Source organism: Callorhinus ursinus, unplaced genomic scaffold (assembly GCF_003265705.2).
Source record: "Callorhinus ursinus isolate GAN/ISIS: 27379988/994484 unplaced genomic scaffold, GSC_fseal_2.0 scaffold3, whole genome shotgun sequence".
In the NCBI taxonomy this organism is placed as follows: Eukaryota; Metazoa; Chordata; class Mammalia; order Carnivora; family Otariidae; genus Callorhinus; species Callorhinus ursinus.
The window spans coordinates 79,782,534-79,803,255 of NW_027397065.1; the positions used below are offsets into that span (position 1 = coordinate 79,782,534).

Here is a 20,722-nt window from a genome sequence, read left to right on the forward strand (position 1 = left end):
GCAACTAATTTGTCTGCATCTGACCCGCCAGAATGGTGGCTGATGAAATGTGCGTGAAGTAGCAGGAGTCTTTGGGTGATAATCTTTTCAGATTCTCTTACTCCATAAATGTTGAATGTTTATAGCCTTCCTGGCTGTGGACCAGGACTGGGGTTTCTGGACCTTATCAGCCTTACTGGGTATATCCATGGGTTTTTAATGGTATGAGCCCATGTGTATGTATGCATGAATTCATTCCACATGAGTCAGATTTCATTAAGACTTAAAGGACGGACTTTAAAACCTCAGTTTTGCCAAGCATGGAAACATCAATGTCTTTTGGTGGTGGTGAACTTGGGAGCATAAGCAAATTTTATATTATAAAGTAACAGAATATTGCCTAATATCACATTGCATAATAAATTATTATCAGATTGCTTACTTGCAATTTACTATGCCCAGAATAGCCTCCCCTTCCACTGTTTCAGTGACACCATTTGTTCAAGATTCATCTGTGGTCCCTTTGCCTTGAATGGCACCTCTACACCTCACAGCCAACTGCCTGAGACCCTAAGCAGATGTACCTTCTGGCAGTGAAGCACATGAAATTTGCCCCTCCTTTCTATTACTTTCTAGTGCCATGAGCCTGGCCTCCTTTGGTCCTTCACGATTGGGACCAGGTCCCATATTTGTCATCCCTCTTCTTCCCCCACTGCCCACCCTCACTTTCCCAAACACCTATATTTTTTTTTATGTGCTTAATAAGGACTTTATTGAAAATATTTTAACTTTGTGCCAGTTTTATTATAACTAAATTGCTGTTTAGTGCTTCTGAACTATACGGAGAATTTCCCAGCCTGTTTTTTAAGTCTTGCAGCCATATCGTTGAGAAAATAAGGTAATGATAATAAACTTTAAAGTGGCTACTCTTGCCGAAGGGGGGTGGAGGCTGCAACCGGAAAGACTGTAAACAGGACAGTAGGGCACAGTAAGTAGAGGCTCTTACTGGCGGTTCCAGCACGCATGCCCACGCTGCTGCCAACTGGGGGCAGCCATTAAATTACCCCGCAGAATGATTAATGCAATTACTAATCACCACGCTTCTAATTCACTTAGAGTTAGATTGAAAGTAGTCAAATTTATTAACACAGTAAGCACGTTTTATTTGCCTTCTATCTCCGTATATGACTTCGGTATGTATTTTAAGAACTTAGCCAAGAACATTTTCATTGGGCATCTCTTGATATTTTTCATTTGATAGCTTGACATTTTCTGCTACAGCAAACTTATTTTTTTTTGTCTTATTTCCTTTTAGTGTTTATAAAGTCCAGGTAGTTGACTTAAACGGTAAAGGATTTCATTTCTATGATCTAAGAATTTTTTTATAAGTTAGTGTTGAATATGCCTTATAGGAGGAAAACTTGAATCATAGAGAGGGAAAGTATTAACTTTTGTACAGCGCAGGTGCTTTATAATTATTTTGCTGTTTGATTTGGTCCTTACTGCTATTTTAAGTGTCTTGAGAATAAGAAATTATTCTGTATTTCTTAACTACCTTTCTTTACTTTTAACTTTTAGAATAAGTAAATTTGAACAAATATTTTTCCATATGGTTTTTTTAATAGATAAGCACTCGACTAATAGTTCTTATTCTTTGTGTCAATTTCTGCTTGAACCAATGAAATGAGTCTTTAAACACCTGATTAAGTAATTCATGGTATTTTTATTATTTGTAATCAGATTTATTGAAAGGCCATGTACATATAATAAAATGCTACCATTTAAAGTATACATTTTAATGGATTTTGAATTTACTCACCCATGTACCCACAACCACAATCAAAATAAAGGGTGATTCTTTTTTCTTTTTTTCTTAGTAAAGCCTCTGTTTATTGTTTTTTTTTAATTTTTTATTGTTATGTTAATCACCATACATTACATCATTAGTTTTTGATGCAGTGTTCCATGGTTCATTGTTTGTGTATAACACCCAGTGCTCCATGCAGAACATGCCCTCTTTAATACCCATCACCAGGCTAACCCATCCTCCCAACTCCCTCCCCTCTAGAACCCTCAGTTTGTTTTTCAGAGTCCATCATCTCTCATGGTTTGTCTCCCTAAAGGGTGATTCTTTACTCCAAAAGTTCCTTGGCCCTTCCCAGCCACCCTACTCCTGGGAAACCACTTATCTGTTTTCAGGCATAAATCAGTAGATTTGTCTCTTCTAGAGGTTCTTGTAAGTGAAATCATACAGAGGGTATTCTCCTGTCTAGGTCCTTTTACTCATCTACATCATACATAACACAGTTCATTCCCTTTTCTAGTGAGTGATATTCCATTGAATAGGCAGCAATTTGTTTATCCAATCACCCATTAATATTGTAAAAATATTGTACCGTTATTGTAAAAATATTGTCAAAACATTAAAAGACATGATGGAACATAATATTTGTGAGTTTACCAACGCTAACATTGCAGCTATTTTCAGTACAGTATGTTTAATTCCCAGCGTGGTTTTCTTTATGGGGTACCTGGCTGGCTCATTTGGTAGAGCATCTGACTGTTGATCTCCAGGTTGTAAATTCGAGTCCCACATTGAGTGTAGAGATTACTTTAAAAAAAAAAGTTGCAAAAATATAATTTTTAAAAAATTTACAGATGTGGTTTTGTTTTTTTTTTAAGTAATTTCTACACCCACCATGGGGCTTGAACTCATCACCCCAAGATTAAGAGTCCCATGCTTTAGCGACCAGCCAGGCACCCCACAAAAATATAATTTTAAACTTTTCACATAAAGCTATCATAAATCATGTTTCTGGATGATCATAATTTCCTTTAAAAAGTACACATTATTCTAAACTATTGAACCGTTCTCAACTATTGCTGTATTTGACTTGTCTGATTATAGGATAGTTAGAATTTTTTCTCAACATGTTAATATAACACTGCAGTGAATATTTTATAGAACTTCCTTTTTCTGTTGAGATTTTCCTTGGAATTAATTTCCAGCATATAAGTTATGGAAGATTATATAAGAGATTGCTTTTTTCTTTTTATATCTTTAGAAAGTAATAACATTGGCTGGATAATAAGTTTGTGGACTTTGGGTTCATTGGGCCTGACTTTGAATATTGGTTGTGCAACCCTGTGAAAGTTACTGAACCTCTCTGAACATTATAAGTTTATGTACATCTGCGGCCAGCACAATACTGTCATATAATCTTGTTTTCCATAAAGATTATATTATATCCATAAATGATCAGTGCATAAATGTCCCAGTTTCACCAATTTTAGGTTTATCAGTCACAAGTTTTTTGCTAATTTAATAGAAGCAATCTCAGATTTTCTTTGATTAGTACATGTTTGATTTCTAGGAAGGATTTGCAGATGCTCCTATAAGAAATGTCTATCTTATTTTTGTTGTTCATATCTTCTTTATTACGGCTAAGCTGTTGCTCCTTCCCTTATAATTTTTAAATTTTTGTCCTGCCTATTGTTTTTGCCTTTTGTTTCAACTTTGTTTTTTCCTTGTAAAGAAGTTAAAACTTTTCACATTTTAAATCTCCATTTGTTTCCTTTTACAATTTCTACTGCTTCACAGTGGTGCTCAGTTTCCTTCCTAATCCCCTGAAGTGATTGTCATTGTCACGATTATTGCATTGTGCGCCCACGTGCTCTTGGTAGGTCATTTTCATCAGTATTGCCAACAATTCTGTCCTCAGTTGGGGGAGAGGGATGCTTTTTTCTTGACAAGAGTATGGCTTCTAAATCATAATAGAGGGGCACCTGGGTGGCTCGAGTTGGTTAAGCATTAAGCGTCCAGCTCTTGATTTCTGCTCAGGTCATGATCTCAGGGTCCTGAGATCCAGCCCCGTGTCAGGCTCCATGTTAGGCGCGGAGTCTGCTTAAGATTCTCTCTTTCCCTCTCCCCGCTGCACCCGCATCTCTGAAATCAATCAATCAATCTATCAATCACAGTAGAAAATGAGCAGATCTTTGATGTGATTCAGATGATATTGACTTCAGTTGTTTAGATACTTGTATTTGGGAACAAACCTCCTCTCCCTTAGGGGCTTGTTTATTTTTATTTTCCCCCAAACAGCATTATATTAACTTCCATTTCCTATAGAGGGGCCAAGACAAGATCTTTAAAAGTTCTTTGGAGAAATTAAAGAGAGATGTGATGAATGTCTAGGGAAGACTGATCTGAATCCATTCATCTAATCCATCAATACCTATTATAAAAGGAGCAGAGACTCTATCTACAGAGTTCCTAATAGAGAGTTTTATTCCTCTGACTTGAGTTCCTGCTGCATTTAGCCATTAAGGAAAAGCCCTGAAATGTACACTGGAGCGGTCCCATGAAGCCTTCCCCTTCCCCACCAACTTATGTGCAAGAAGATAAATATTCCGTTATGCTTCAGGATCTACAGAAAAAGCATTTCTTTTTCACCATCATTACTGTGACTCTCTTAGGTAATTCTTCTGTGGTGTCCCTGGCAGACTTGTACCTAATAAGGCAGATATCTCATTTTATGTCATCGGTTGGGTGATCTCTCCACATTGTACAGTTCTTCCTTAATATCACATTCTTTTATGGGTGCCTGTGCAAAGGCTTTATCATTTGAAAGTGAGAGGTCATGAATCTGTTTCTTGTTTTCTTGCCTTTAGAACAATACCTAACAATTTTACTGAGTAATGGGTTTTTCATTTTCTTTACTATGGAAGAAAACCAACAAAAACTTAAATACATTGATTTTCTTTCAGACGGCGATGGAAGTGATGCAGTTCAGCAAAGAAGAAGTTTGGGAGGTTTTGAGGTTGCTTGCTGGTGTGTTACATCTTGGGAACATAGAATTTATCACTGCTGGTGGGGCCCAAGTGTCCTTCAAAACAGGTAGGACGCCTCCCGCCTCCTTCCCTCCCTTGGCTTTTTCCTCATAGGGAACTTAGACCTAAAATATTTACTCTCTGGCCTTTTACAGAAAGAGCTTTCTGACCCTGGACAGAGACTTACAGAACTTTGTATTGGATGGGAACTGTCAGTTAAGAAAGGGTCCAAGCCTATGAGGAGTGATTATTGGAGGGAGTGGTGGCTGTGTTCTCATTCTTAGCAAGGACGGAGGAAAGCGGACCCAACAGAGAAATAGGAGCAACGAGGATTAGATGTAGAAGAATGATAGGGGTCAGGGGTGTGGTGTTGCTCTCTTTTGCATAGTTTGTGAGTGGTGACGTGGTGTCCCGGGAAGACCGTTCGTTCTCGGGTGGAAATGCCGTTCACTGTTCAGCTCTGCTACAGTCTGTTTCCTTGAGTTACGTATCCCCCGACGCTAGCGATGTCTTATCTATAACGTGCTTCGCTGACGTGTTGTCAGGACTAAAAATTAATACGCACATCGCTATGTCAGTTGTCCTTTTCCAGTTGTTCTTGACTGGGTAAGTAAAAATGCTAATCACACATACACTTCTCCTGAAGTGATTTCTGTATTTACTTCCGGAACTTTCCCGATGGAAGCAGTGTGTAGGGCACGAAGCCTTGGGGATTGGATGCGCTAAAGGTTGAAAGGGCTATAGGCGAGGACAGCGCTGTAGGTCAGTGGTTCTCAGACATGTTGTCCCAGCGCCTCTGAATCATCTTGAAACCGTAGAGAACTCCAAAGAGCTATTGTTTATGTGGGTCATGTCTGTTCATGTTACACCCTTGGAAATTAACTGAGGTGTTGTAAAAAACTAATTAATTTTGAAATAACCGTAAAAAACCCATTGCATATTAAAATAATCATATTTTTATGTAAAAGACTGTTTTCCAAAACAAAAGAAAATCCGTGAGAAGAATGGCATTGTGGGGCACCTGGGTGGCTCAGTCGGTTCGGGTCATGATCCCAGGGTCCTGGGATCAAGCCCGGCGTCGAGCTCCCTGCTCAGCGGGGAGCCTTCTTCTCCCTCTGCCTGCCGCTCCCCCTGCCCCCCTGCTTGTGCTCTCTCTCTTTCTCTCTCTGAAATAAATAAAATCTTAAAAAAGGAGTGACACTGTCTTACACTTTTGCAGACTTTTAAAGCATCTGATGTCATGGAGGACAGCTAGATTCTCTTATCTGCTTCTGCATTCAGTTTGTTGAGATACCTCATGTCATGTAGCCACTAGAAAACTCCTCTGTACCATGGTAAGGGAATGAGAGTAAAACAGCAAAGGACATCTTAATATCACAGAAAATAGTTAGGACCTTGCAAGCCTCTGGCAGATCTTGGGTAGCCCCTGCCTTGGGGTCTCAGGACCACACTTGGTCCAAGCGCCAGGTTCTCTGCTACTAGCCTGAGACCCATTAAGGGAGTGAATAACTTACCAATAGAATGCGTGTTCTGTAAATTCTACCTGAGGGATTGAGGAATGTTCTCTGCTGTAATGTATCGCCATGTGGAGTTAGCCTTGGGGTCCCGTGGCCCGTTCCTTCTTGGCTCAGGGCATCCGCTTTCCCCTTGTTCTTCATTTCCAGCCTTGGGCAGGTCTGCAGAGCTCCTTGGGCTGGACTCTGCACAGCTCACAGATGCTCTGACGCAGAGATCCATGTTCCTCAGGGGGGAAGAGATCCTCACACCTCTCACTGTTCAACAGGTATGTGCCCTTTGCCATCAGAGCTTGTTTTAAAAGACACTCCTGGGGTTTCACATTCACAGCTTTGATTCAAATAAGTAACTACAACAAACCATTCAAATGAGCAAAATAAAGAAGATACCCCTGCTGAGGGGAAGAGACAAAGTTGTTTATTTTCTTAGAGGTAGTGCAGCCAAGTGTCTAAGAGGACTGGGTCTGATGGAGATTTCCTGAGTTCAAGTCCTGACATACTACTTTCCATTTTGGGGGAATGCATTCATTGTGTCTGTTTCCTCCTCTGTAAGACAAGGATAATTATCATACTTAATTCATAGGATTCTTGTAAGGATAATAATAAATATATGCCAGTTACTTAAGTAATAAATAAACATGAGCTATTGTAATTTATTGTTATTATTTATGTAGTAGTACTTAGTTTTGCTTCTGCTACTGCCTTGAGCCAATTATATGTGCCAGGCCATCTAATATCCGTTTCTTGATTGGGTAAGTAAAAATGCTAATCATACATACCATGAAGAAAATTTTTCTGTGTACAAAGTAGATTATGAGGGGTGCCTGGGTGGCTCGGTTGGTTAAGTGTCTACCTTCAGCTCAGATTGTGATCCCAGAGTCCTGGGATCGAGCCCCACATCGGGCTCCCTGCTCAGTGGGGAGTCTGCTTCTCCCTCTGCCCCTCACACTGCTCATGCTCTCTCTCGCTCTCTCACTCGCTCTCAAATAAATAAAAATCTTAAAAATAAATAAAAAATTTTTAAAAAGTAGATTATGAGAAGATGATCATGAGAAAACTCAGGCCTTAATTGTTGTCTTAAACCTAACAAAATTTGTAGCTGTATGTATGTTGGTTCAGATTTTCTCCTGTAACTCAACATAAAAACTTGAGTTTGAAAGCCAGCTATGTAAAGGGGGTCATAGTGAATCCTACTGGAAAGTGAGTTCCAGTTCGCCCTTTCTTTAGACACCTGTGTTTTCCTAGATGGTACTGATTTACTTGGTATTGGGTGCACAGGTGTTACTCCTGTTTAGTGCATGTGTCTTCGAGGGGGGCAGGGATGGACTTGCCTGCCCAGGCTGTCCGTGGTCAGCGGGAGACAGTCACTGTGTTTCCTCTCCCCCAGGCGGAAGACAGCAGAGACTCCTTGGCCATGGCACTTTATGCACGCTGCTTCGAGTGGGTGATTAAGAAGATTAACAGCAGGATCAAAGGCAAAGATGACTTTAAATCCATTGGCATTCTTGACATCTTTGGATTCGAAAACTTTGAGGTATGCTTCTGAAGAGTGGGATGCATGAATTCTTTTCTGTCCACTTATTGACTGATCGTAAAATCTCTTCAAATAAATATTGATATATTTCTCCGCAGATTTATTTTTCCTTTTCTTTACCTGTATGTGTAATAGTAAGGGCACTAAAGATACTTGTTGAATGGTTTCCCGCCCCCCCCTTAGGTTAATCACTTCGAGCAGTTCAATATAAACTATGCAAATGAGAAACTTCAGGAATATTTCAACAAGCATATTTTTTCTCTGGAACAGCTAGAATATAGCAGGTAAGCACTCATAGGATTCCACTTCAAAAAAATTTTTTTTAAATCAGCCACTTAATTAGATAGCTTTAAAGCTCTATTTTATTATAACCTAGCCCTTTTAAATCTTGCTACAGGGAGGGATTGGTGTGGGAAGACATTGACTGGATAGACAATGGTGAATGCTTGGACCTGATTGAGAAGGTAACATTGTTGAAGCGTTGTAGCAGTCCCAAGGGTGTCCCACTGGGCTGATTCATATTTATGGGAACAGAATAGCTTGTGCGAACATGCACATCAAAGATGTGAATGTTTAGAACACAATGGACCATTTGGAAACATACATGCAAATGTGCAAGATTGAATTTAAATACTTGGCCGCTTCAAGCCTATTGTCTCATTGAACTCCATATTTTAGAATCAACAGTATGTGAATTGGCTTCACTTAGACTTTAAGTCAGCATCGAAAGCTTTGCCACCAATAGTAGACTGGCCACTTGTACTTTTCCTCCACGAAATTGTGGTGGGTTCCATTTTTCCGTGTTTCTGGGACACTTAAATTCATGGGATGTCTTCATAGAATCATTCTGAATTTTTTTAAACCAAGAAATTGCTGTGCCTTTTCCTTTAACAAACACTTACTTGAGAGGGGGGATGGAAGCTCTGAAATATTTTGAGGCATTCAACTTTTAATTCATTTAACTTCTTTTCTCTCTTCTAGAAACTTGGTCTCCTCGCCCTTATCAATGAAGAAAGCCATTTTCCTCAAGCCACAGACAGCACCTTACTGGAGAAGTTACACAGTCAACACGCTGTATGTCAAAACCTGCCAATTCCTAATTATGTCTGAGTAGCAGCTCTGTGGATTAAGATTACACATAAGATATTTCAGTGCTGTTGGCTCCGCTGTGCTTCCCACATGTAATTTTTTTCTCAAAGCAAAGCTGTCTTCTCCAGATGCTGGAACTAAGTTGAAATAAGTTAAAGGGATAGATTTGGGGCTACTCGTCAGAACGTGCCCACATTTAGTTGATGAGTATAGAATTTAACCTCACTTCTGCGATGACGAGTCCTGCATGGTTTTGATAAAGTGTATCACACACTCTGACCTAAACCTCTGAAGTGTGGTGGGTTTTCAAGTTGTTTCCACGATCTGTTGTAGTTAATTCTTTTGGGAAGTCAGTGCAAATCAGCAAGTGAAATTAGGCATTTGTATTTGTTTCTTTGTTAGAATAACCACTTCTACGTGAAGCCCAGAGTTGCAGTCAACAATTTTGGAGTGAAACACTACGCTGGAGAGGTAACTTCCTAATTAAGATCCTTATTGATATTTGCCCATTTGGTATTTGGAGAAATAGTAATTTCAGAAGCCATTCATAAATGTTTCAAAATGACTTCTCTTCATAGGTCTGGCTTTTAAAGGAGATGCTTATGACCTGAAGTTATTCTTTTGATCAGTTGTACCGTTTCTCATTTATTTTTTGTAAAAACCAGGTGCAGTATGATGTCCGGGGCATCTTGGAGAAGAACAGAGATACCTTTAGAGATGATCTTCTCAACTTGCTAAGAGAAAGCCGGTATGTCAGTCTCCTCCCCAAGACATCCTTAGCAAGCAAACTATTACTTGTGCAAATTCTTTTAATTTACAAATATAGAAAAAATTAATATGGAAGCAACTTGATTTATAATCTCCTTTCATGGGCAATATTTCATTAATAAAATGACCAAGATATAGAAAGTAATACAAGTGGCAGTGACTACCATTTAATGAGGTGCCCTAAGAACAGCAGGCATATCCATGAGTTAGAGACTATTAATCCTGGTATGCAGATGAACAGACTAATTCTTGGAGCAGTGAAGTGCCTTGCCCAAGAACCCACAGCTAGTTTTGATTTGCTCTGCTTGGCTCCAGAACCTAAGTTCATAACCAGGATGACCTCCTTTCTTCACAACAAGCTTAGAGCTAGCTATGTGTTAAATTGGTTTCGGCCTTGGGTCTGTAGGACCCCATCTGTCTCTAGTTTAAGGGATGTCAGAAAAAATAAACAAGTATTAACTCAGCTAAGATGACAAACTTACACGTTCGTTTATTCATTCATGAATTGTAAATTCACACCATTACATCAGTAGCTGGTTAGTCTAGCCGTTTGTGTGTATTAAAGCAGGAGGCTGTGTGTGGGAGAAAGGGCAAGAAATAACCCTTGGGTTGAAGCTTTCGATACTTGTTTCAGATCCAGCATGAATCTCTTTACAGAAACAAATTTTTATTATCCAAGGAAGGAAAGTAGCACAATTATTAAAAACCCTAATACTTTTAGGAATGTAAATGTCGGTGGCCACCTGGTCACACAGACAGCTGTGAATTGGGGTGAAGGAAGCCCACCTACAACGTCAGTTTAGGAGCTTAGACCTGGAAGATATTTAGATTTGTTTTAACTTTCCTGTGGGAAGATTAGCCGTTTACAGCACTGTCAGCTGTTCCTATTTTTAGATGAGTTTTTGGGTCTATAAAAATGGCAATACTCAGGGACACCTGGCCGGCTCAGTCGGTAGAGCATGTGACTCTTGATCTCGCGGTCCTGAGTTCGAGCCCTACATTGGGGGCAGAGTTTATTTCAAAAAAAAAAAAAAAAAAGGTTAAAAAAAATAAGAGTGGTGATGTTTGAAAAAACCATAGCATGTTATCTATCAAAGCAATTTCTTAGTTGTTAGATTTTAAATGATACATTTACAAATGACCTTGATGTTAGATAGAACCCTTTGGCTGTGGGAAGATCACAGGTGTGGAGGTCAGCAGGGTGGTGTTTGGCTGGTCGCCTCTGCCTTCACGTAAAGGGGTTTTGTGACTGGAGTAAAGAAGTTTCTGTTCCAGTCCAGGTTTCTCTCTGCAAAACTGTGAGGGGCTTGGGCTGTTGCTGGCTCTGCTCTCTTTCACCTTTGACACTTGTGACATTTTAATGGAACCCGAGCTTTTCTCCAAAGCACTCAAAGCACAGTTAGAGAACCTGAAAGGGTGAGCACGAAATAGCACCCTGGAACAAAAATGAAAAAGGGATGGGGGCAAAGTGAGAAGTGGCGGGACAGCCTTGACGGTGCCGCCTTGGGAGGGGTGGATGCTCGGATGTCCTCCAGGCCTTCCCTGCTCTCAGGGAAGCCACCCGCCCCCCACTTCACAGCCCATGGCTGTAGCATCTTCCATGCAAGAAAGATAGAAGTTATTGAGAAGCCTTTTACTTTTTATTAGTAGTGGTAATTTTATAGAATTTTTTAGCAATAACATAAATTCTAAAATTTATACCTTCATTTTTCAAATGAAAAATGAGGCTAAGTCCAGCATCTGCCCAAGTCCTGTGGCTTGGAAGGGATGGAGGCAGGATTGAAACTCCAGTGTACTTCACTGCAGATGAGCACCTTTCCCTGTGTTAACTGGGTGGATCTGCGAAACACTGTGAGATGTGCAAAACCGTCTGCCTCCACCAGGCAAAGACATTAAGGCTTGCAAGGAAATTAGGTGGCCCTCTGGAAACACAGCGCTCCTCAGTGGCATGTCACCCTGGGTCACTTTCATCCCAGTCTACTTCTCTTCTGCAAGATGCTAGTGCTCAGAAGGGGGGGGCCACAATTTTTTTTTTCCAGTGCCTAAAGCTCCTTGGCAATGGTTGCTTTGAAATCTTTGGAAGCTGTTCCAGTTCTTCCTGGACTTCGTGGGTCACTTTCAGTGGGAAACAGGCATGGTAACTACAGGAATCCAACACCTAATTATTGGGCCCCTCACGGCCCTCCTGCTCTCTGCTCACACAGATTCGACTTCATCTATGACCTGTTTGAACACGTTTCAAGCCGCAATAACCAGGATACCTTGAAATGTGGAAGCAAACATCGACGGCCTACAGTCAGCTCCCAGTTCAAGGTTAGTCTGCCCTGCTGGCTTTCATGAGTCCACGGTTGCTGTGATTTTAGGAATTGAAAGCAGAAATTGGGGGGATGTGAGGTCCATAAAAGTATTTGGTTTTTTTCTCTTTTATGGCACCAGACAGTGCTTTCGAAATAAAATAAACTTTTTCCGAGTCAGATGAAAACGTAGATATTTTTTTTGTCTTGTTAAAAATAAATAGCTCCATATTCTAAGTTGAAGGACCTTTTGGCCATGTGGGATCACTCTGATTTTTATTTAGAGGCTCATATGAATATAGAGTATATTTCTTTCCACGTGTGGATTTTTGTATTTTTCCCAGATACGTTGGCAGTATCATAACTAGGAATAATGACCAAGTAAGTGCATATTTAAGTAAGGCCAATGTCAGTTACCTTGTCCAGATACCCAGAATTCAGAGAAAATAAGGACCATTCTTATTTGCATTTTAAGGGTTTGGCCATTTTAGAAAGTTTAGAGGTAGAGCATACAAAGACTATTTTCCGAACTTAATTGTTCTGTTTTACCCCCAAGTAACAGATCCTAATATGAAGAGAAGTGGAGGCATGTCAGTCAATAGACATTTATTAAATCTGCCTTCAAAGAGTCTGTCTTTCATTTAGTTGCCCAGAGCAGGATGCATCCAGTGGGGTTCTGTGTGAGGTCTGTTGTACAGGGCAGCTGGTGATGAGCCAGGGACACACCAGCATTGCTGATGGTGCTGGATTGTGTGATAGGACGGGCAGGTTTGACCCAGGTAGGTTATAATAAAAATAGCTGCCACTTACTGTGTATGTATTACGTGCCAGTCACCAGGCTAGTCGCTTCATGTATGCTATCTTGTTCATTTCTCCCATGACCTTGTAAGTATGTACTGTGGTCCCCGTTTTACAGATGAGGAAACAGGTTTAGAGAGATGGAGACCCCTTCAGTCCCTCCGAGGACTGAAACTAAGATTTGAAGTGAACCTGTCTGACTCTAAAACCTAGACTCTTAGTCTGCCGGTGGAGTTGTTACGTTTCCTTTTTCTAGGACGGCGTTGCCTGGAATTGCCTTGGAAGGCTTTGTGGATATTTGGGGGTTAAATTGCGCTAGGAATCAAGGAAATGGCAGAGAGTGGGCAGGCCGTCCAGGTCAAGAGACCAGACAGGAGAAAGGAGTCCTGAGACAGGAGTTTTGGATTCTGTCCCTGTAAGAGTATGGGTGGAGCCAGCTGACAGGATGCCTTGTATGGAGTTAAACTGGTACCAGAAGATATGAAGGGCCATGTGTACCAGGCCATTTTGTCATCTGTGAGAAATCCTAAAGCTTTCGAAGCAGAGAAGTAACTCATCAGTGCAGTGCCCTAGACAACCCAGTTTCTTCAGCAAGACTGTAAGAAGGAAAAGGAGCCAGAAATGGAGGGAAAACCAGTGGTTTTAAAGAGACTTAAAGACCCGTCAACTGCAATACGAGAACTTCATTTACATTCTGATTTCAAAAAACAGACCATTTTTTTTTAAAGATTTATTTATTTATTTGGGGATGGGGAGAGGGCAACTCAAGCAGACTCTGCACTGAGCGTGGAGCCTCCCAACAGGGCTCCCTCTCACGACCCTGAGATCGTGACCTGAGCTGAAACCAAGGGTCGGACGCTTAACCAACTGAGCCACCCAGGCACCCCAAAGAACAGACCATTTAAAAATTATGAAATTTGAGACATTTGAAGATTTAACATGAAATTTGAGACAGTTGCTTCTTTTAATATTGGTATTAAAGAATTCCTATTAAAGCTTTTTAGGATGATGATCTGGTGACGACATACATTTTGAAAGTGTGTAGCCTTTAATAACACATACTGAAATCTTGAGGGATGAACTAATACGCTGTCTGGGATTTGCTTTCCTATGAGGGGTGGGCATAATATGTACGCAGACAGGGATCGGATGAAATGAGATTAGCCATGAGCTGAAGCTGGTGATGAGTGCTCATTACATACTCTGTCTGCTTTGGGAAATGTTAAAAATTCTTCACAACCACCACAACAAAAAATCTTAAAAAACAAGCAAAAAAAGAAAGCAGTATTACAGAAGATTGATCTGCCTGGTGATTTGAGGGTAAGAGTTGAGAGATTGTGGGATACTGGTAGAGACTGTCATTTTGATGGAAATAATGAATTAGGAGAAAAAAACTCCAAGGGGGATAGGACAGGTTTTTTGTACGCAACATCATCGAAATAGCCTGGGGTTACTTTTTTGCTGGTTAACACAATGTTTTTGTTTTTAATGATACTGTTTCAAAGAAGTGATAAATGAGCTCTGTATACTGTGAAATAATTTCAGTGACTACGAATTGTAGTATCTTGGCTTTATTTTATATCAGAATGACAATATTAAAAGTAAAAACTCCTATTAGTCCTATGATTTATATTGGTTTTTATTCCTGTTTCTGATCAGTGCCTAGAATGCTAAGAAATCTAAAGAATGGCATAGTAAGAGACTAAATCAACATATACTTTTTCCTTTCTAATAGGACTCACTGCATTCCTTAATGGCAACGCTAAGCTCCTCTAATCCTTTCTTTGTTCGCTGTATCAAGCCAAACACGCAGAAGGTAAGATTTACAGCAGTGCTAGGCTGAGGCTGGATCTTTAAGGACACCGCCTCCTGGGGCACTTTCTCTATAGTCCTTTCATCATAGATGGTTCGAAGGATATATGATATTATTATAACCTAACATTAAATGGAAAAATTCCCTTCGTCTCTTGGGCCTATTTGTCTGCTTCTGAAGGATGCTATTAAGCTTTAGAGAAATCTAGTTTAAAAGGAAATATTGTGAAGCTTTCACGATTTTTTTTCTTTTTTTCTTTTTTTTAAAGGATTTGGTTTGAAATTTTGGGGCAGGCTTCTATTATGGAAGAGATAGTTGGTGTAGGTTTTGTGGTTGATTTCTTTTCTCATGTTGCTTTTTTTTTCTTTTATTTATTTTTTTAAAAGATTTTATTTATTTGAGAGAGAGAGAGAGAGAGAGAGAGAGCACACGAGAGGGAAGAGGGTCAGAGGGAGAAGCAGACTCCCTGCTGAGCAGGGAGTCGGATGTGGGACTCGATCCCGGGACTCCAGGATCATGACCTGAGCCGAAGGCAGTCGTTTAACCAACTGGGCCACCCAGGCGCCCTTCATGTTGCTTTCTTAAACAAGAAACATGATGAAGGCTCTGTATTCTAAGTAGCAATGCTGACTTTGAAGGATTCTAACCATGTGGTCAGGCCTAATTTGAAAACCCCTGAAAGGCTGCCATCATCAGTTTTCATGGGTAGGCTCTGTGAGGTTAGCTTTTTAATGCTACATAGCCTGATCAGAAACAATATGAGTGTTACAAGAAGCTATCTAAACAAAGAAAATTTAGTATTCAATGTATGTAGTTGCTGAATCCAAGACTAAATGGGCACCTTGCCCTAAAATGTTGTTGAAAAATGGAAATTATCTTGATTTGGGAAATAATCAACTCTTGGTAACCTCCCGAAGATAGGGAACCGCCCCCCCCAAGACAGAAATGTCATTGGTCCCTCATGTGGAAATAAGGCTTGAGCAAAGGAATCTGACATGAACTGTTTCCCCTGAGACTTGTGTTATATTGTGATAACTTTGCTGATGCTAGATCTTCCTTTTTATCTTGTTTACCAGTTGCCTGTGACTTTAATATTAGTGATTCCTCATTTATGGTTTAAAAATGTTTCTAAGAACAGGAATATTGAACTCTCTGTCTTCTAGGAAGGCAAAAGTGGATGCTTTCTTTAACCAAGAGTAACCTGTTAAGTTTGCTAGCTTAGTATGAGCCGCGATGGTGGGGAATTTGGTATTTGTATGGCATAAAGCAGCTGAGATCGGTCCTATGTGGAAGATCTGTGCATCTGTTCTGGTAGCTTAAAAGAGTAGCTCGTCTTTCTGTTTCTTGAATTTATATTCAGATGTCTTAGATTATCACAAAAATGGCAGCATATACAATATGTAGTTTTGGAACACAATGTAGGAAATTAGTCAAAACATAATAATATACCATGTCGGCTGGTTTATATTTCACTTCATAACCTCAGTGGGCAGTATTTACAATACAAATGGACTTCACGCTTTGGGTCTATACTCACAGGAGCTGTTTGACCTGTTACTCTTCCTCTTTACAACAGTGTTAATAATACCATATTTTATCTTTCAGGCATGCCATTTTTTTCCCAAAATGTAAGGACCTGGGTATTGGGGTGCATTTTACAGCTTCTGGCAAGCCATAGTTTCATTGGGAGCTCTTTTCCTGTTCCTGGGATGTGTAACCTAATCATGCAGGTTTATAGGCACTGGTATCTTAGATTTAGTGAAATGGGGACCCGCCATGCCAGCACTAATATAAGGATAGAAATTTTAATTTGAAAAACTCGGTGCCTCATGTATTTGTTTTTTTCTCAGGTGACATGGAATTTTTCCTTTAAATTGTAATTGCTTTTGAAATTAGGCCCGCTTGGAAACTCTTCAGCAGGCAGAATATTGAAGAAATTACCTCTTTTCGGTGTCTGTTTTTTCTGGCTGGGGTTTGACTGTGCCCAGTTGCTTTGGTTTTTGCATTTAAGGGAATGAGCCAGCCCAGCCTCCTATTTCATAGGTCCTGCCTACGGTCTTTCCGTCGCCTGACCTGTGGTAGACACTAATTAATGCTCACCAAGAGATGGGCCATAGGAGACTCTGGAAAGGTGTCTTGGTACCATTTTAAATGCAACCAGAAACTAAAGGCTCAGACGCATGAACCGACTTGTCCGAGGCCCAAGATGTAGGTGTGATTTTTAAGTGTGAAGATGCAAATTAGAATATGGAAATAGTTAATTACGACTTGTTAGCATTCATTTGGTCCCATTGAAAATATCAGATGTTACTAGTGTTGATGGTCAATGAAATGTATGTAAACAGCCCTCCTGTGGAGTTTATTACGAGTTTTCTTCTGTCCAAGTGTTGGTGCTTCTAGAAACTTCACAGGGAAGATCCTACCTGCCATCACCCCGTAGATGGGGAGTATATATTTCTGGTGCAAAGGGATGAGACTGTCTGTCCCTACCTCATACCCTTTTCCAGTCATTTGTTCTTCAGGGGACCTTGAGAGGATGTACTCAAGCTTACGTGTATGTAGGTATATTGTGCGTCATTCAGGAGCATGGATCATGGGTTTGGGCAGATTCTGGAGGGTTTATTTTTGAAAATTCTATGACCAGAGGGGTAAAAACAGTGGCTTCAAAGTCTGTGGCCTAAAGAAATGTGGCCTTAGAGAAAGTGAAGGAGTTGCTTTGTGCTTTTAGGAGCATATCTAACATATCCCAGACTCCTGTGGTAGCTTTTTTGAGTGTGAGCACACAGCCCAGTGGGCCCTGAGCTTGTAGGAGAGGCTGCCTCCCCTCCTTGACAAGTGGGAAGCTCAGAGTGGGTGCTTGGGCCTAAAGCATCTGGAAATCCTTTGTTGGGACTATTACAAGGTTTTTGTTATTTGGGATTTTTGTGTTTTGCTTTGAAAAGCAAGTGCAAGCAGGGAGAATATAACTGAAATGCTAGACATTCTGTCAATTCAGCTATAGTAATTGTGGACTTTTTTTTAGAAACAGCATGTAGCTAATCTTAGGTATTGTATAAAAGACATTTCACTAGCGTTGAGAAATTCTGGTGCCAAGTTAGGAGGCAAATTTTAAAAAGCCTACCTTTGAATACAATGGAATATTATTCAGCCATAAAAAAAAAAGAATGAAATCTTGCCATTTGCAAAGACATAGATGGAGCTAGAAGCTATTATGCTAAATGAAGTAAGTCCGAGAAAGACAAATGCCGTATGATTTCACTCATGTGTGAAATTTAAGAAACAAAACAAACAAGCAAAGGGGAAAAAAAGAGGCAAACCAAGAAACAGGCTCTTAGCTGTGAAGAGCAGAATGTTGGTCACCAGAGCGGAGGGGGTGGGGTGATGGGCAGAACAGGTGATGGAGATGAAGGCGTTCCCTTGTGACGAGCACCAGCTGACGTATTATTGAATCACTATATTGTACACCTGAAACTAATATTACCCTGTGTGTTAACGATACTGGAATTAAAATAAAAAGTTAAAAAGAAAAATAAAAAAGCCTGCCTCTGCACAGGGGCTTGTGTGCAGTCAGTTCTTTGCCTTACACAGCACTGCAGGATGTAATCTTCCACTCGGCTTCGAATTTTGGAGTTTACAAAGGGCAGACTTCTCCGTTAGACAATTCTTAGACGGCAGTGTAGCCTGTTAGCTTTTTTTCTGTTGTGATTCACTGGGCAGTACTAGTTTCTGGCTCAAGAGTGTCCAAACCAACACCGGGAGATTTCCCTAACGAAGGAAACCTGCTTTGCTTCATCAGAATTTCTCCCCAAGGGTGGCCCATGGCCTGTGATCTCTCCCTTCTGTCCCCGCCTGGTGTTTCAGCAAATAAGTTCTAGTCAGAAAAGTCTGTCATTAACATTCCTCAGAAAAACCCTGAGGAAGTGCAGGACAGAATTAAAGAAGGGAACAAACTGATACATATCAGGGAAACCTTCCGGGGTGTGAGCCCTGGTTGTCTGCAGTTCCCAGCCTCGAATGTGGGGAAGGTGAGGCTGTCCCTTGTCAGGAACGTGCCTGGCTGACCCTCCTCACTGTTCCTTCTGGAGGTTTGATGTGAGGAACCCTTGGATCCTAGGGGGGAAACATCCTCATTTCCGGCAGCATCCTCCTCAGGCTTTCAACCCAACATAACAATATCCTCAAAGATTCTGTCAGAGTCTCCTCCAAAAAGGCAGGACGTGGGTCACCTGAATCACCTCGAGGCTGAAGGCCAGTGGAGGGAGGCTTCTAGCAGTCATGGCGGCTGGGAGTGAGCTTTATCTGAGGGAAGAGGGGAAGAGTGAGGAGAGGGAAGCGCCACGGGGAGGCCCCAGGGGAAGGGAAACTGAGGTCCCTGAGGGGGCACTGCCGTCATGTTTGCTGGAAATTGGAATCTCAGGCGGAGTACAGAGCTGGAGAAAGAGTTAACCCGATCATGGTGGCCTTGTCTTTGAAGCACCCTCCGTGAGCCCTGAGACACAAGGACCTGTCGGCTTCTCACATGGTGGTCCTTGAAAGACTTGAGAGGATGCCGGGGCTTTGCACTTACATGGATCCTGATGACCCGTGTCCCGCTCTGTCATGGTGCCACTGTTTATATCAGACTAACTTCCTCATTTGGACAACACCCAAGACAGGCTGCCGCCGCACCGGAAGTGAGGACACACCGTGCAGGCATTAAGAAAACCTAAACCTCCTGTTTCCAGAGGCCCAGTGATTCCGTGAATGAATTCATGAATTCAGCGCATTCAGGCCTGGGGACTTTATATTTGTGTGATCCAGGTGCTGCCTGCCATTTGTTTTCTTGGGGGGGGGGGGTTGTGTTTTTTGTTTTCTGTCTCCAGCTTGAACTCAGGATCCTGAGATGCCGACTGAGCCGTCCGGGCCATCCCCTTCCCCACCCCCCCCCTTTTTTTTAAACAAAGACCAAACATTTCTTTAAAAAGTTCTGATGATCATGTGGCATATTTCCTACCTTGAATTTTTGTCCTGTTCTTCCTAAATCTTTTTCTCTTTCCTTTTATTCTTCTTACTTGTCATTAGCCTTACTGAGCTTTCTTGCAGCAATTTTTTTTTAGTCATTGTTTTCTCTACCCTAATCCTATTTTCTGAATAAAGTGTCCTCTGCATATGGAAGATCTTAAGCAAGTACAACTTTGTAGGACCTACCTTGCCTGTCCTTGCACCATGCCGCCTAGCTCAGTGTCCAGGCCACAGTATGTGCTCAGTGAATGGTGAATTGAATCACTTATCCAAGTACATGGTGCACTCACTCATGGTATATGAGTGCTTAACTTTGCCAAAGATAGAGACCTAACTTACTACTTTTTTTTTTTTTAAAGATTTTTATCTTATGTAACCCAGTGTGGGGCTCACACTTATAACCCCAAGATCAAGAGCCCATACTCCACAGACTGAGCCAGTCAGGCACCTGCTGACTTGCTACTTTTAATCCTGACGGCTGCAGGTTTCATTCTAGTTAATTTATTTCAGGCATGTTTTTTGCTTCTGGAACCTCTTTGATTGATGTTGGTGCAAGTGACCCTAAGGATATACCAGCAGATCAGTATTAGGGTGATATCCTTAGTATGATTCAGCCCTTTTGTGTTCAAATATCAGCACACGATGCTAGCCGGCACCTCTCTGCTCTCCCTCTCTGCACTCACAGGCTTTCCTGCAGAACAGGGTCATCCATTGGTGCTCTACACCGAGGTCACAGATGGCTGTGCTCCGCTCGGGCCAGACACAGGACGTGAGGAGGCGCCGTGGTCCTGGGAGTGTGGGTGGGAGGCCTATGGCAGGGCCCCGCAGGGGCCATGGGGCGAGACAGATGTGGAGCAGAGCTGTGTGCCTAGGTTCCTGTCCCCACTCTTGTCGCTGGGCAGTCCCGTGGCCTTGGGGTTGCTTCCTCCTCTCTGAGGTGTGGATGAGGGCAGGGCAGCACCTGTGTAGCGGACAGTTGTAGGTAGTAAATGAGCTAAGGGGGACACGAAACAGCCGTGTTGGACTATGTGGAAGAATTCATCCCTGCGCTGTAGGTGGGAGACGGAGAACACGCTCCACGTTTTTACTACAGCTCTTTCCG

The 20,722-nt window shown here is 41.4% G+C and overlaps 1 protein-coding gene across 2 annotated transcripts in view; it reads left to right on the plus strand.

The window, feature by feature from the left end:
- MYO10 (myosin X) overlaps nt 1-20,722 on the plus strand; it is a 207,049-nt gene that overhangs the window by 122,055 nt on the left and 64,272 nt on the right. For both annotated transcript variants that reach the window (XM_025867451.2, XM_073891075.1), the window contains 10 exons: nt 4,747-4,876; nt 6,474-6,592; nt 7,711-7,857; nt 8,041-8,141; nt 8,255-8,321; nt 8,839-8,931; nt 9,349-9,417; nt 9,612-9,694; nt 11,919-12,027; nt 14,542-14,622. In XM_025867451.2, the coding sequence (XP_025723236.1) occupies nt 4,747-4,876; nt 6,474-6,592; nt 7,711-7,857; nt 8,041-8,141; nt 8,255-8,321; nt 8,839-8,931; nt 9,349-9,417; nt 9,612-9,694; nt 11,919-12,027; nt 14,542-14,622 (999 nt within the window). The remainder of the gene's footprint in view (nt 1-4,746; nt 4,877-6,473; nt 6,593-7,710; nt 7,858-8,040; nt 8,142-8,254; nt 8,322-8,838; nt 8,932-9,348; nt 9,418-9,611; nt 9,695-11,918; nt 12,028-14,541; nt 14,623-20,722) is intronic.